The sequence below is a fragment of the Mobula hypostoma genome, chromosome 23 (assembly GCF_963921235.1).
Source record: "Mobula hypostoma chromosome 23, sMobHyp1.1, whole genome shotgun sequence".
In the NCBI taxonomy this organism is placed as follows: domain Eukaryota; kingdom Metazoa; phylum Chordata; class Chondrichthyes; order Myliobatiformes; family Myliobatidae; genus Mobula; species Mobula hypostoma.
In genome coordinates, this window is record NC_086119.1 from 12,206,209 (window position 1) to 12,221,967 (window position 15,759).

Genomic DNA, 15,759 nt, shown 5'->3' on the forward strand with positions numbered 1-15,759 from the left:
TGCCAAGTAGCTCTATTTAGCAAGAGCACACTTACTGAATAGGAAATGGCCCAATCCTTTGTGGTTGATCAACGTCATCAGTATCGAATGTAGTTTTGCAACAAATTCAGTATAATTCAGTATTTTAAATTCACAATCTACATCAACATCAATGAGGTCATTACCTTGAACATCAATTGGGCAAAAGTGTGTTTCACACTACTCCTAACTGATAAGGAGAGGTGATCTACAGCTACTTGAAAAGGTAAGTTACAGTTGTATTTCATTGTGTTAAAAATAATTCGACATATTCAATCTCGCAGTTGGACCTTTTCAATGAGGTGAAACACTGAAGTCTCTCACCGGTCCCCCCAGGTTTGTGGTCTATATACATTTTGTAGAACTGAAGGAAATTTTTGTTCCTGCTTTCAACCAAGATGAGCAAGAAAAATCTAAGGGCAATTCGGTTGATTTATTGCTTTGGTAAAAGCTAACCATGAAGGCTGCAGCTTTAGAATGGAAGCAGAAATATGGAAATGCAAATCATCTTTTGATGCAGCGTTTTCAATTTGAAGGGAATTTTTATTTGAACCATCTTGTTTGGTTTCTGTGGCAAACAAAATTCTGCTGAACACGTTCTGTTCTCACATATTCTAATGTTTCAGTGAAGCTAGTCAAACGCTGTTGGCAAACATCCTTGCTATATTTTACCCCGTTCTGATATGCAGTTAATTTTACCACATATTTCCACTCCATTTAATTATTTGCAAAGTTTAAAGTTTCCAGGAGTGGGAGGGACTCAAAATTAAACCAAGTGCTGAAAGGAAAATAATCTGTGGCTGTGTGTAAAACTAGTTTCTTGATGTTCACCGTTATCGGGGCAGATACAGAATAGATAGTTAGATTATTAGCTGCCTTGTAACTTGACACAATATTCACAAGACTACACAATCCTATCATCCATGTTTTGCCAAACAACTTGGCTCAGGTGTATTCTAAGTAGTGCCAGCAGTCCGATTTCAACTCCCACCACTGTCCAAAAGGAGTTTGTACGTTCTCCCTTGACTGTGTGCATTTTCCTCCAGATGCTCTGGTTTTCTCCCACAGTCCAAAGACATACGAGTTAGGAAGTTGTGAACATGCAATGTTGTTGCTGGAAGCAAAGCCACACTTGCGAGTTGCCCCCAGAACATCCTTCAGTGTTGGATGTTTCAATGTATATGTGACAAATAAAGTTCATCTTTAAATCTTATATTTACATTTAACTATCGAACTGCAAATATAATGCATATTCCTATTTTTGTTATACTGAATGTAAATTTGATTTGTGTTTAACGTACTGCTTTTAGTGCTACAATTTGGACTATCCACTGGTATAGATAAGTTTTATTTACAAGTTTTAATAATACATTTCAAAAATGTTGCCCTAACAATCTGAAAGTTGCTTGCAGTAGGTAAAAGAATAATTAATTCTCCTGAATAATTGTTCCATTTATTGGTAACTGTATCAGACACATTCAGTTTGAGGTTAGTAGGTTAACTGGTCATTGAAAGTTGTCCTATGAGTAGGCAAGTGTTAAGTGGTGCTTGTTCTGCTCTGTATTGCTAAATAATAAATAACTGTTCCTGAACCTAGTGGTGTTGGACTTAAAGACCTTCTGTATTCTTAAACACGAGGATATCTGCAGATGCTGGAATTTCAAGCAACACACACAAAAAATGCTGGTGAAAGCAGCATCCATAGGCAGAGGTACAGTCGCCGTTTGGGGCCGAGACCCTCGTCAGGTCTTCCTATGGATGCTGCCTGGCCTGCTGCGTTCACCAGCATTTTTTGTGTGGTTCTGTATTCTTAGTTAGTTTGACAGAAGCTATCAGTCTATTCTAGCTCCCAACAGTTCCCTCTTCTGTTTCCTTGCATACCTGCACCTTCTCTCGCATGTGGCCATCAATATCATCTTGCCACTCACCTACGTCAAAGGGTAATTTATGGTAACCAGTGCTCCCTTGAGATGTGGGATGAATTTGAGAGAAACCCATGTGGTCACCAGGAGAATACGTGAAGATGGAATCAAATTTGGGTCCTGGGAGCTGTGAAGCAGCCCCAGCATGCAGATTTACACACTAATAACCAGTTCGTTGTGGCATCCAACCAAGGTTTGGCCATCTTGAGATGAGGCTCAGAAACAAGGAAGAGTACAAACACTGCTCCCCTTGGGTTCTCAGCAAAGAAAGAAAGTTGAAATATCCTCAGTGTCCATTTTATTAGGTACAAGAAAGGAATCCGATGCAGCCTTCTTTTGCTGTAGCCCATCCACTTCAAGGTTTGACATGTTGTGTGTTCAGAGATGCTCATCTGCACACCACTGTTGTAACGTGTGGTTATTTGAGCTGCAGTTGTCTTCCTATCTGTTTGAATCAGTCCATGTATTCTCCTCTGACCTCTCTCTTTAACAAGGCCCCAGAACTGCCTCTGACTGGATGGTTTCTGTTTCTCACACCATTCTCTGTAAACTCTAGACACTGTTGTGCATGGAAATCCCAGGAGATCAGCAGTTTGTGAGATACTCAATCTCCCCGTCTGGCATCACAATCATTCCACAGTCAAATTCACTTAGATAACACTTCTTCCACAATCTGATGTTTAGTCTGAACAACTGAACGTCTTGGCCATGTCTGCATGCTTTTATGCACTGTGTTGCTGCCACACGATTGGCTGATTAGATATTTGCATTAACGTGCCAGTGTACATGTGCACCTAATAAAGTGGCCACTGAGTGTCCATTTACACCCAGCAACAGGATAGAGACTCCGAATATTTTCGAATAGTCAAATCAACTAATTGGAGGAAACACAAACAACAGGAATTCTGCAGATGCTGGAAATTCAAGCAACACACATCAAAGTTGCTGGTGAACGCAGCAGGCCAGGCAGCACTGTACCTCTTCCTAGAGATGCTGCCTGGCCTGCTGCATTCACCAGCAACTTCGATATGTGTTAATTGGAGGAAACAATTAGTTTACTAGGGCTAATGATTAAATGTCTATTTACTATTTTTTCCAATTCTTTAGTTTAAAACAGACAGATACAAAAGATAATTTACTTTCTATTCATTGACAGGTGAAGCCCCAGCAATAATGGGTCGACACTCTAAGATGGCTTTCTTGGTAAGAGCTGGAATCTTGGTTCTTGCTCTGAACAGTGCATTTGTGGCTCCAGCAAAAAATTTTATCAACCATCTCAAACCTCTTGGTTCCACTGAGGAAAAGTACGTTACCAATGCTACCAAACTATTCAGTACCATTGAGGAAGAGTACGTTACAGATGCCCCTGAACTACTTGAGACCGCCGAGGAAGAGTACATTACGGATGCCCCTGAACCACTTGAGACCGCCGAGGAAGAGTACGTTACAGAGGCCCCTGAACCACTTGAGACCACTGAGGAAGAGTACGTTACGGATGCCCCTGAACTACTTGAGACCACTGAGGAAGAGTACGTTACGGATGCCCCTGAACTACTTGAGACCACTGAGGAAGAGTACGTTACGGATGCCCCTGAACTACTTGAGACCACTGAGGAAGAGTACGTTACGGATGCCCCTGAACCACTTGAGACCACTGAGGAAGAGTACGTTACGGATGCCCCTGAACTACTTGAGACCACTGAGGAAGAGTACGTTACGGATGCCCCTGAACTACTTGAGACCACTGAGGAAGAGTACGTTACCGATGCCCCTGAACCACTTGAGACCACTGAGGAAGAGTACGTTACGGATGCCCCTGAACTACTTGAGACCACTGAGGAAGAGTACGTTACGGATGCCCCTGAACTACTTGAGACCACTGAGGAAGAGTACGTTACGGATGCCCCTGAACTACTTGAGACCACTGAGGAAGAGTACGTTGTGGATGCCCCTGAACCACTTGAGACCACTGAGGAAGACGATCATAGGAATGCCCTTGGACTACCTGTTAACATGAAAGGGAAAGTTTCAAAGAAAGACACAAGTTTTATTTCTTACATTTTGTTACTTATCATTGGCATATTAATTGTTGTTTGCACGATTCTGTTGGTATTGACAATTGCCTTCGCCTATCAAGCATCAATTCTCAAGAAAAGACTGAGAAAACGGTCAGTAAGAAGCAATTCTGACTTCATTAAATCAACCAACCTCTGGTCGAATGGTGTTCGGCAAGTGCCAGAAGAGTCAGCAGAAAGCAATATCACACTTGAAGAAGTCAAACCTTTGAAAGACGAGGATATAGCCTAGCTCTCACAGGGCCTCAAAGCTGAAATCCAGTTGAGGCATAAAACTAATAAAGTTAGCTGGGAAATCTAGCAAAGGAGACTGACCTCAGTGGAAACTCATCATTTGTTAGCAAGTGTTAATATACATATTTGCCACAAAAGAATCTTTAGTCAAATTATCGAGAGTCACTTATCCAGATCCTCAGGAATATGCCTTCTGATTACTTTCATGAATAACTGCACAACTCCAGATTCCCACATTTATCCTAAAGAAACTGATCAGAACGTGGGTGAAAAATTTTACTGAAAAAAGAGGTTACAAAATTGGCTTGGCAAACCTGTAATAACATTTAATAATAATAATCATCATTTTGCATTGATTCCTATCAGAAATCCGGCAGGGATCAATGGAAAATGAACTTAGAAGACACAGTGGAATGTTTCTGTTTGCAGTTTTCCATTTTTTTTTGTAAGAAAGAGACCTATATAGTGCAGTATAAGAATAAAGTAATAAGATAATCTATTTTGTACAGAATCTTGCAAATTCCAAACTACTTGACAAGATAAATACAGAAACAAATCAGCAGATCCTGGAGCATCAGTTGCCAGCGAAACAGAGTTAATGCTGTATGCCGAAGAACCTTATTCAGAACAACGTTTCAGGTTTTCAACATGGGAGGTTATTAGATTTTCAAGAACTTAAGTATGGTTCCCATGCCCTTTTTGCTCCAAGAAAGTCGTCGTACAAAAAGTGTTGATATTAAGTGAGTGAGGCACTTTACGGATAGGCCATTGTTATTTTAGGTTGCTTGGTCTCAAATTGTTCTGCATTCCAATTGTATTCAGTTGAATAAATTTAGGGTACTGGGAGAGACACAAAAAAAAGGAAACTGGACAATACTCGACTGCATGTGAACATGTGAAACACGGAATAAGTGGTATCCATATTCCCAACTACTTAGCAAAGGCTCCACCAATTTATCGGCATTCAGCTACGTGTTTCGTAAATATCCATCTAGCGTTTGATGGCCACCCGCTTTATGTTATCTCGAGATACAGCAGAGAACAAGCTCTTCCGGCAAATAAGCCACACCGCCCAGCAATCCACCTATTTGACCCTAGCCCAACAACAGGACAATTTACAATGACCGATTAACCTACTAACTGGTGTGTCTTTGGAATGTGGGAGGAAACTGGCACCCAGAGAAAACCCACGCACTCATAGCGAGAACATCCAAACTTCTTACTGAGGAAGCTGGAACTGAATTTCCAACTCCCACGCCCCAAGATGTAATAGTGTCATGATCTTGTGGCACTATTTAACTAACTCTAAATAATAGATTCCTACGATGTCTGAACCTTCCCTAGTAAAAACAGAAAATGCTGGAAGACCAGGTAACATCTGTAAAGACATATTAACTGTTTGGATACATAATCTATATCTCAACTGAAAATTAACATTTCCATAAGAAAATGAGAATAAGTAAATTTTATATACCCATGTTTGGTTGAATGCAACCTGGGAGCTCCTGAAAGTTACACACATAAAATGCTGGAGGACCTCAGCAGGCCAGGCAGCATCTATGGAAAATATAAGTATTTTTTTCCACTCAGAATCTAATAACCCACATGAAAATTCTATTTCAATTTGAGTTCTCTGTTAGTTATAGATAATAGAAGCAATAGTTATGAAATTTTCTAATACAAAACATTTGAAATTTCAAAAATACTTTCAGTAATGTACCTGAGTATTTGTTCAAGATAAAATAATCTCCTTGAACTGTTCACTAATAAAGATGACCATGCATGGCTTTTTAAAAAAAAGTTGAACTGATAACTTTGTTTTCCTTTTGTGAACTGCAGTAAATGCAGAATGATAAACTAACATAACATCCATAAAATTAAGGGCACAATCATAATTGCATAAGTTACTGCAGTTATCCATCCAGAAAGATCATAAAACCCCATTGCTTATTTTACATCCAAATATTTCTCAAAAGAATCCAGTGTTTTTTTCTTAGTTCACAAGGATTCACTCACTGTGCAAAGATTTTCCTTAGTCCAACACAAGTAACACTTCTCTTCTCACTGTCATAGATCTTGAACATTCTAAAACATTTCTCCATAATTCCAAAACAATATTCAAGTCAATCTTGACAGAGACTAGATTGCCATGAATATAAATATGTTCAATGTATTAGAATCAGGAATGAGAGCAGCTGACAGCAAAGAGAATTAATCTTAGAATAGCTCTGGGTGGTTAGGTATGTGTACTTGCTTTTTTATTATTTTAACTTAAAACTAGGAATATTGCCACTTATTTTACTCCCTACTTACTTAGAGAAGCCAAAAAGTGCATTTTACAAAGAAAATCTATTTTGTAGTGAAACAAAGTTGCAAAAACAATATTGTTGTTGTTTTGTATGGCAGTCACAATTGAAGTGTGACCTGGGAGGGGCAGGAGCAAGTCTGTCTGGTTGGGATGCATACACAATTAAAGTATAAAGCAGAGCTTTTTTTTAAAAAAAAACAATTGCTTTTAAAAAGATGTGACACATTTTAATGTGAAAATATAAAAAAAAATTATGGAAAAACACAGATAGTGTCAGAATTTGAAGAGACGGAAAAGCAAGCCAACAAATGCAAATCAATATTTTAAGTAAAGGAACATTTTGGCTTGTGAAGAACTTTAGGATGATTTTCTATATTAATGGTGCTTTATTAGATAGATAGATACTTTATTGATCTCAAAGGAAATTACAGTGTCACATTAGCATTACAAGTACACAGATATACAAATATTAGAAGAGAAGTAAGAATAAAAAATAAGTTACCTCAAACAGTGTAACAGGAGTGGGTCATCACTTCCCCGGCTATAGGTTGAGTCATTATAGAGCCAAATGGCTAAGGGTAAGAATGACCTCATATAACGCTCTTTTTAACTGTGCAGTTGTCTTAGTCTATTACCAAAAGTGTTCCTCTGTTCAGTCAAGGTGACATGCAGAGGGCGAGAAACATTGTCCAGAATTGCCAGGATTTTCTGTGGGGTCCTTTGTTCCACCACAGCCTCCAGTGTGTCCGATTTGACTCCTATAATGGACCCAGCCTTTCAAATCAGTTTATTGAGCCTCTTGGCATCACCCATGTTGATGCCATTGCCCCAGCACACCACTGCATAGAAGATTGCACTGGCGACAAATGGCTGGTGGAACATGTGAAGGAGAGGCCTGCCTACTCCAAAGGACCTCAGTCTCCTCAGGAAGTAGAGGCGACTCTGGCTCTTCTTGTACACAGCCTCTGTGTTGGTGCTCCACTCAAGTCTGTCATCCAGGTGCATCCCCAGATACTTGAGGGTCCTCACCACATCCATGTCCTCACCATCAATAGTAACGGAGCAGTGGAGGCTTAGTCTTCCAGTAGTCCATCACCATCTCTTACTGATGTTGAGCTACAGATGGCTTAATTCAGCAATATAAAACAATATTTTATAAATGATGGTAAAACTTGATGAGGATTTACAGAATTTCCCATTAAATTTATGTATACAGGAAGAATATTTGAGGCAACGTGAATTACCTCAGCAATGGAGCTAAATGCAACATCAAAGATCACCAAAACATGCAGCTTGCAAAACTGGCAAACGCTTCGTCAAAACAGTCTGCAAATATCTTGCTAATTTCAATGAAGCTGTCTTGAAAGTAACAAAAGATTATTACATAGGCATGCACTAAACTTACACTAAAATTTACTCAAAACAAAATAGGTGGTGTTAAAAAAAAACCCTCAGGTCTTAGTTTTCCGATAAGAAAGATTTAGAACAAAGAATCAAACTGATTTGCTCCATTTAAAACCCTAGACCAAAAGGAATTGGGTTTGTTGAATCAGACTGATGTGCTAAACTTGAAGAATGCAACTATTTACTCTGAAAATGGTGCAAGTAACTCGACCGTTCAACTGGCTCAGTAGCTTAGACGGTTCAGTAGTTTTCAACTAACAACATATGTTTTTTGTAAACTAAACTGTAAATAAAACACCTTAACAAATTGTACAATTAAACTTCTGACATGTACCTATAGATTTTGAACAATATTCAACTTCCATCACCTTTATTCTGAAATAACGATCACCGTCAATCTCAATCACTCAGCTGCACTATGCAGGCCATATTTATGTTGAGTATCAAGTTATCGTTGACTTGCTTAGAAGTGAGCAAGATGGGCTTCACATGAAACATTTACAAACAAATTTCCTCCACCGACACTGCCTGCCTGCGCACACCATAACAAGATGCTCAAAACAGAACCAAGCCATGGAGTCAGAACATTACAGCATGGAAACATGGCATTCTCATCTAAGATGGCGCTACTGAGGACAAGTGACCTCACTGGTGGCTCTCAAAGCAAGAAATACAACCAAATACTTTATTAATAACACTTTTTCTGTTAAAAATAAAAATTATGGTAGGTGAGCAAAGGCAAGGCTGACAAGGATCAGTATTGCAGCTGTGAGCAAGGTTGAGGTATGTTCAAGAAGAAGTGGTTGGAACGAGGTCGAGGCATGTTCAAGACGGTGTTGGGGTGTGAAGAATGGAGAAAAGTTGGAGTAGAGGAGTTTCTGAGCCTGTTCACCTAAACTGAGAGTGGGGTTGGGTCAATCTAAGTGCCGGGTTGATTTGGAAAGATTGGGTACAGGCTGGAACATGGCAGCAGGGCCCAGGCCCAGAGTGTATCGATGTGAAAGGGCCCAGGTCCTTGTGTGAGCAATGACCTGATGTTTGGACAATCTAAACGTTCGGCCTGGCAAGGCGTAAGGACCAGAGCTGAGGGCCAGACTGGTTCTGCTTGCTGCTATGCAACACCTACTCCACTCTTGGCTGCACTGAAGCTGAGGCTGTGGGCCTGCTCCTACTGCTCCGGACTCATTATGGATTCACTTTCATTCTGAATGCTGTTTGCTTGCTTTGATTGTTTGCACAATCTCCCTCTCCCTCCCCATATTGGGTGGTTGTTGGATTTTTAAAAATGGGTTCTTTGTGGTTGCCTGTAAGGAGACAAATCTCATGGTTGCAAAATGTATAGATACTTTGATCATAAATGGACTTTGAACTTTGAACTAGTTCATGCCAATCAAGTTGCCTAACTAAGCTAGCTCCACCTGCCTGCATTTGGCCCACATCCCTCTCTAAACCTTTCCTATCCATGTACTGTACCTGTCCAAATGTTTTTCAGGTGTTATAATTATATCATGTCTGCTAGCTGCTTAGTCCACTTAAGCACCACTCTTTGTATGAAAGAGCTGCCTCTCAGATCCCTTTTAAATCTTTCCCCTTTCACTTCAAACCTTTGGCTCTAGTTGTAGACTCCTCTACTCTGGGAAAAGACTGTGGTTATTCACCTTAACTATGCCACTCCTTGTTCTCTAAACCTCCATAAAGTTACCCCTCAGCTTATTACTCCAGGGGAAATATGTCCCAGCCTTTTCTTATAACTCATCTCTCTAGCCTTGGTAAATCTTTTCTGTACCATTTCCGGTTTAATGACATCTTTCCTGTAACAAGGTGACTAGATCTGTATGTGACCTTACCAATGTCTCAGGCTACGTCCACACTATGCCGTATAATTTTGAAAACGAAGCCTTTTCTCTTTGTTTTGACCCTCTGTCCACACTAAAACGGCGTTTTCATCCCCCGAAAATGGAGATTTTCAGTAACGGTCTCCAGAGTGAATAAATCTGAAAATGCCTAATATCCGTTGCAGTGTGTACGGGGTAACCGGAGCTTTTTAAAAACCGCTGTCATGACGTGCCAGAACAGATGGCGACAGCACGGCATTTCATTGTTTTCTTCTTATTATTATTACTACTTTATTGTCACCAAACAATTGATACTAGAGCGTACAATCATCACAGCAATATTTGATTCTGCGCTTCGCAGAACCTAACAATTTCAGAACAGACGGCAATGAGACTAAAGCCAGAAGAGTTAGAAATGTACTCACCAAATATTTTGACCCATAGCTTACTGAATAAATAAGTATTCTCACTTTGCCCTGTTTTCTGTCCTTGCTTGTATGAAGGTGGTTTACCTATTTATGCAAGTACTTCTCTGACAATAGATGTGTAACAGCCTAATGTAACAGTGTGTGGAAATATAAGGTAACACTGATGCAGACATGTTTTATACATTTAACAAGGTGCTTTATTAATGCAACAGAGTTAGTCAGTTTTTCAATGTTCGTCATCAGCCGGGTCATACTGTCCGTGAACTCCCTGTCGGTTGCCTCCATATGCTCCAGTATTCGTTTTTTTTTTAGTTTTAAGTCCTCCTGCACGAGAGCCAAGAGCAATTCCTTTTAAGTTTTTCTACTCTGTAACTGGACAAATGCGCACTAAGTATACTGTTTCCTTTTCGCTTGTTTTCTGTGTGTCCTGCGCATGCTCAGTAGGTGGAGATTCGCCCAAATATCCGCCTAATGTGGACAGAGATATTTTGAAAAACGCTTAGTGTGGACGCCTATCGTTTCTACTCGAAACCGGTGTTTTCAAAATTATCCGGTGTAGTGTGGACGTAGCCTCGGACATCATAGGCCCAATATTTAATATCCTGATCACGGAAGGCAAGCATACTGAACTACTTCTTCACTATCCTGTTTACCTGTGTCACCACTTTCAGGGGACTATATACCTGCACCTCTAATTCCCTCTGTTCTGCAACATTCCCCAGATCCCTACCAAGTCCTGTTCTAGTCTGTCTTACTAAACTGGAACACATCACATTTATCTGCATTAAACAACATCTGCCATACCTCAGCCCACTGGCCAGTTGATCAAGGTAGCATAACCTTTGATAATCTTCTTCAGTGCTTACTGTACCACCAAGTTTGGTGTCATCCATAAATTTACTAACCATGTCTACATTCTCAACAGCAGTGGACTTAAGACCGATCACTGCTGCACATAGCTAGGCACAGGCTTCCAATCTGAAAAACAACCGTCTGCCTCCACCCTCTGTCTCCTACTGTCAGGCCTATTTTGTATCCAATAGGTTAGTTTCCCTCAATCTCATGTAATCTAACCTTTCAAGACCAGCCTACATACGAGCCATTTGTCAAGGACCTTGCTAAAGTCCATGTGGACAATGTCTACTGCAATGTCTATTTCTGGGTCCTCAATTCAAAAAAACTTGATCAGATTTATGAAGGACAATTTCCGTCCATAAACTCAGGCTGCCGAGAAAAGATGTGAAGAGAAGTGATCATTGGATCCATGGAACTGCGAAAGATAAAAGGATTAATTACACAAAAATAGAAATCATCTCAGCAAGTCAAATAGCATCTGTAGAGAGAGAAACAGTGTACATTTCAGGCCAGTGATCTTTCATCAGAACTTTTCGGAAAAATACCTACATTCCACAGATACTGCCTGACCTGCTGAGTACTTGCAGCATTTTCCTCTGCTTTTATTTCTGATTTCCAGCATCTATGATGTGCTGCTTCATGATTAGTTACGTAACTGCCTCATAAAACAGTCATCAAAAAACCTTTATAAACTTCTGTAGATGTGTGGTGGAAAGTGTATTGATTGGCTGCATTACGGCCTGGGCTGGGAACAGCAATGCCTTTGAGCAGAAAATCCTACAAAAAGTACTGGATTCAGCCCAGTACATAATGGGTAAAGCCCTCCCAACCATTAAGTACATTTAAAGGAGATGCTGTTGTAGGAAAGCAGCATCCAGCATCAGAGATCCTCACCACCCAGGCTATGCTTTTTTCTTGCTGCAGCCATCAGGTAGAAGGTACAGGAGACTCAGGACTCGCACCACCAGGTTCAAGAGCAGCTACTACCCCTCAACCATCAGGCTCTTGAACAAAAGAGGATAACAATACTCATTTTATTTCCGGTGTTCCCGCAACTGAAGGACTCTTTATCTTAATATTTCATGCTCTCATTATTTATTGCTATTTATTTATATTTGTATTTGCATAGTTTGTTGTTCATTGATCCTGTTTGCTGTTCTATAGATCTGCGGAGTATACCTGCAGAAAAAAGAATCTCAAGGTTGTACGTGGTGAAATAAGACCATTAGATATAGGAGCAGAAATAGGCCATTTGGCCCATCAAGTCTGCTCCGCCATTCAATCATGGGCTGATCCAATGCTTCCAGACATCCCCACTCCCCTGCCTTCTCCCCATACCCTTTGATACCCAGTCTAATCAAGAACCTATCTATCTCTGCCTTAAATACATCCAATGACTTGGCCTCCACAGCCACTCGTGGCAACAAATTCCACTGACTTACCACCCTCTGTCTAAAGTAATTTCTCCGCATCTCTGTTCTAAATGGATGTCCTTCAAACCTGAAGTCATGCCCTTTTGTCCTAGACTCCCCTACCATGGGAAATAACTTTGTCATATCTCATCTGTTCAGGCCTTTTAACATTCGGAATGTTTCTATGAGATCCCCCCTCATTCTCCTGAACTCCAGGGAATACAGCCCAAGAGCTGCCAGATGTTCCTCATACAGTAACCCTTTACATACAGTCATCCAACAAACCTACAGCACAATACAGGCCCTTCGGTCCACAATGTTGTGCCAAACGTACTTACTTCAGAAATTACCTAGGGTTACCCATAGCCCTCTATTTTTCTAAGCCTCATGTACCCATCAAGGGAGTCTCTTAAAAGACCCTCTCGTATCCGTCTCCACCACCGTCGCTGGCAGTCTATGCATTCACCACCCTCTGCGTAAAAAACCTACCCCTGACATCTCCTCTGTACCTACTTCCAAGCACCTTAAAACTGTGCCCTCTAGTGTTAGCCATTTCAGCCCTGGTTAAAAGCCTCTGACTATCCACATGACTAATGCCTCTCATCATCTTATACACCTCTATCAGGTCACCTCTCATCCTCCGTTGCTCCAAGGAGAAAAGGCCGAGTTCACTGTTCTCATAAGGCATGCTCCCCAATCCAGGCAGCGTCCTTGTAAATCTCCTCTGCACCCTTTCTGTATTTTTCACATCCTTCTTGTAGTGAGGTGACCAGAACTGAGCACAGTACTCCAAGTGGGGTCTGACCAGGGTCCTATACAGCTGTAGCATTACCTCTCGGCTCTTAAACTCAATCCCTCGGTTGATGAAGGCCATGCACCTTATGCCTTCTTAACCACAGAGTTAAATTTCATGCCTGGAATCATTCTTGTGAATCTTCTCTGACCCTTTCCAATGTCAGTACATCCTTTCTAAAATAAGGAGCCCAAAACTGCACACAATACTCCAAGTGTGGTCTCACCAGTGCCCTATAGAGCCTCAACATCACATGCCTGCTCTTATATTCTATACCTTCCGTCTCGACTCTGTCTTGCCACTGGATCCAGATGGGAATTGGGAAGAGAGAATGAGGCTGACGCTGCACAACTCTCCCTCACTTAAATCCAAATCATGCATTAGTCTTGACACCATCATAATGGTGTCGAGGTCCTCATCGACATCGACGATGGACGAACACACATACACATTCTATACCTCTAGAAATGAATGCCAACGTTGCATTTGCCTTCTTCACCACCGACTCAACCTGGAGGTTAACTTTTAGGGTATCCTGCATAAGGACTCCCAAGTCCCTTTGCATCTCTGCATTTTGAATTCTCTCCCCATCTAAATAATTGTCTGACCATTTATTTCTTCCACCTAAGTGCATGACCATACACTTTCCAACATTGTATTTCATTTGTCACTTCTTTGCCCATTCCCCTAAATTATCTAAGTTTCTCTGCAGATTCTCTGTTCCCTCAACACTACCCACTCCTCCACCTATCTTTGTATCATCGGCAAAGTTAGCCACAAATCCATTAATTCCATAGACAAAATCATTGACATACATCGTAAAAAGCAGCAGTCCCAACACTGACCCCTGTGGAGCTCCACTGGTAACCAGCAGCTAGCCAGAATAGGATCCCTTCATTCCCACTCTCTGTTTTCTGTTGATCAGCCAATGCCCTATCCATGCTAGCAACTTACCTGTAATTCCATGGGCTCTGATCTTGTTGAGCAGTCTCATGTGCAGCACCTTGTCAAAGGCCTCCTGAAAATCAAAGTGCACCACATCTACTGCATCTCCTTTTTCCACCTTTCTTGTAATTTCCTCAAAAACTTGCAGTAGGTTTGTCAGGCAGGATTTTCCTTTCAGGAAACCATGCTGGCTTTGGCCTATCTTGTCGTGTGCCTCCAGGTATTCCGAAATCTCATCCCTAACAATCGATTCCAACAACTTCCCAACCAGGCTAACAGGTCTATAGTTTCCTTTCTGTTGCTTCCCATTCTTCTTAAATAGTGAAGTAACATTTGCAATTTTCCAGTCACCCAGAATCTATCAATTCTTTAAAGATCATTGTTAGTACCTCCACATATGTACTCTGATAAATATTTTACTTTGAACTTTAAATGCTTGTAGGATCCACCAAACATAGCGACTGTACTGTCCAATCCTTCCGTGAGAATGGCCCAAAATGAATGCCCCACTACATATTTTGTATTTGACATATTGCAGCAGGTCCAATTTTATTTAGTATATAAGCAGGGATTGTGGTTGGTAGAGGGTTAAAACCACTATGACAGAACAGAACAATGGACAATGTTCTTAACCTTAGCAGATATCTGGAGATCACCACATAAATGATCAGTTAAGTCTGAGAATGTTAGAAAAGATAAGCAGAGATTGATTATGACTTAATCGGAGTCTCAAACTATTGACTGCACACAGAATTCTAAATCAGGAATTGTTCCGAGGAGACATGAAGAGCAATGAATACTTTGTGAAATAAACACGACTATAGGCTGGAACCAGACTGCATGAGATCACAGTCTGAGGCCTAACAAACTGAAAGCAATAAGACAGTGGCCAGCTGCCTGCAGTGTGAATAAAAAAAACAATAGGTCCACTCTAAGACATCTCCAAAGGCCTCAATGGCAGGCAGAAGAGCTGTCTATTGATAATAATAACAGAGATAACAGAAGCCTACGCAAAAAAACCCAGAAAATACTTAGGTGGTTAGGGCCTGGTCATGAGACTAACAAACTTGCTTGGGTGACAAGGATACTGAATGAAGTGACAGAAGCAAGCAATTCCATGCTCTTCTGTACATGACTGACCCAGGGCCCTTAACTGGGAAACTACACACTGAAGTGCTAAATGGAGGAGATTTTCTGTAATTGGACAAGGATTGTTGAACCTGGATGGGGGCTTGGATGCTTTAGGAAGATCGCTGGTATTTGAAACTTCCAAATGCAAAGGAATATGACCAAAGTGATTTCTTTCCCCCATTGACAATTTTGTCTCAAATGGAGCTACAGTGTCATGTTGGGTGATCCGTTAGCTTTTGTGTGAGGGAAGGGGTGGGGTTTTGGGTTTGCAAGTTTTGTTTCTTTCTCCTGTTTGCCTGTTTGTGCAGGGAGGGGGTTGATGTCATTTCTCAACGGCTCTTGCGGGTTTTTCTGCATTTCATGGCTACCTGGAGAAGGCAAATATTAGAGTTGTATTGT

At 41.0% G+C, this 15,759-nt stretch overlaps 2 protein-coding genes across 10 annotated transcripts in view; one reads left to right on the plus strand and one right to left on the minus strand.

Moving 5' to 3' along the window:
- The window catches only part of nf1a (neurofibromin 1a), a 385,105-nt gene that overhangs the window by 100,236 nt on the left and 269,110 nt on the right, over positions 1 to 15,759 (minus strand). The window lies entirely within an intron of this gene.
- Positions 106 to 8,317, plus strand: LOC134336790 (uncharacterized). The gene is made up of 2 exons (XM_063031247.1): positions 106 to 244; positions 3,097 to 8,317. Exon 2 carries the CDS (start codon positions 3,114 to 3,116, stop codon positions 4,245 to 4,247), a length of 1,134 nt encoding a protein of 377 aa, XP_062887317.1. The 5' UTR covers positions 106 to 244; positions 3,097 to 3,113; the 3' UTR covers positions 4,248 to 8,317.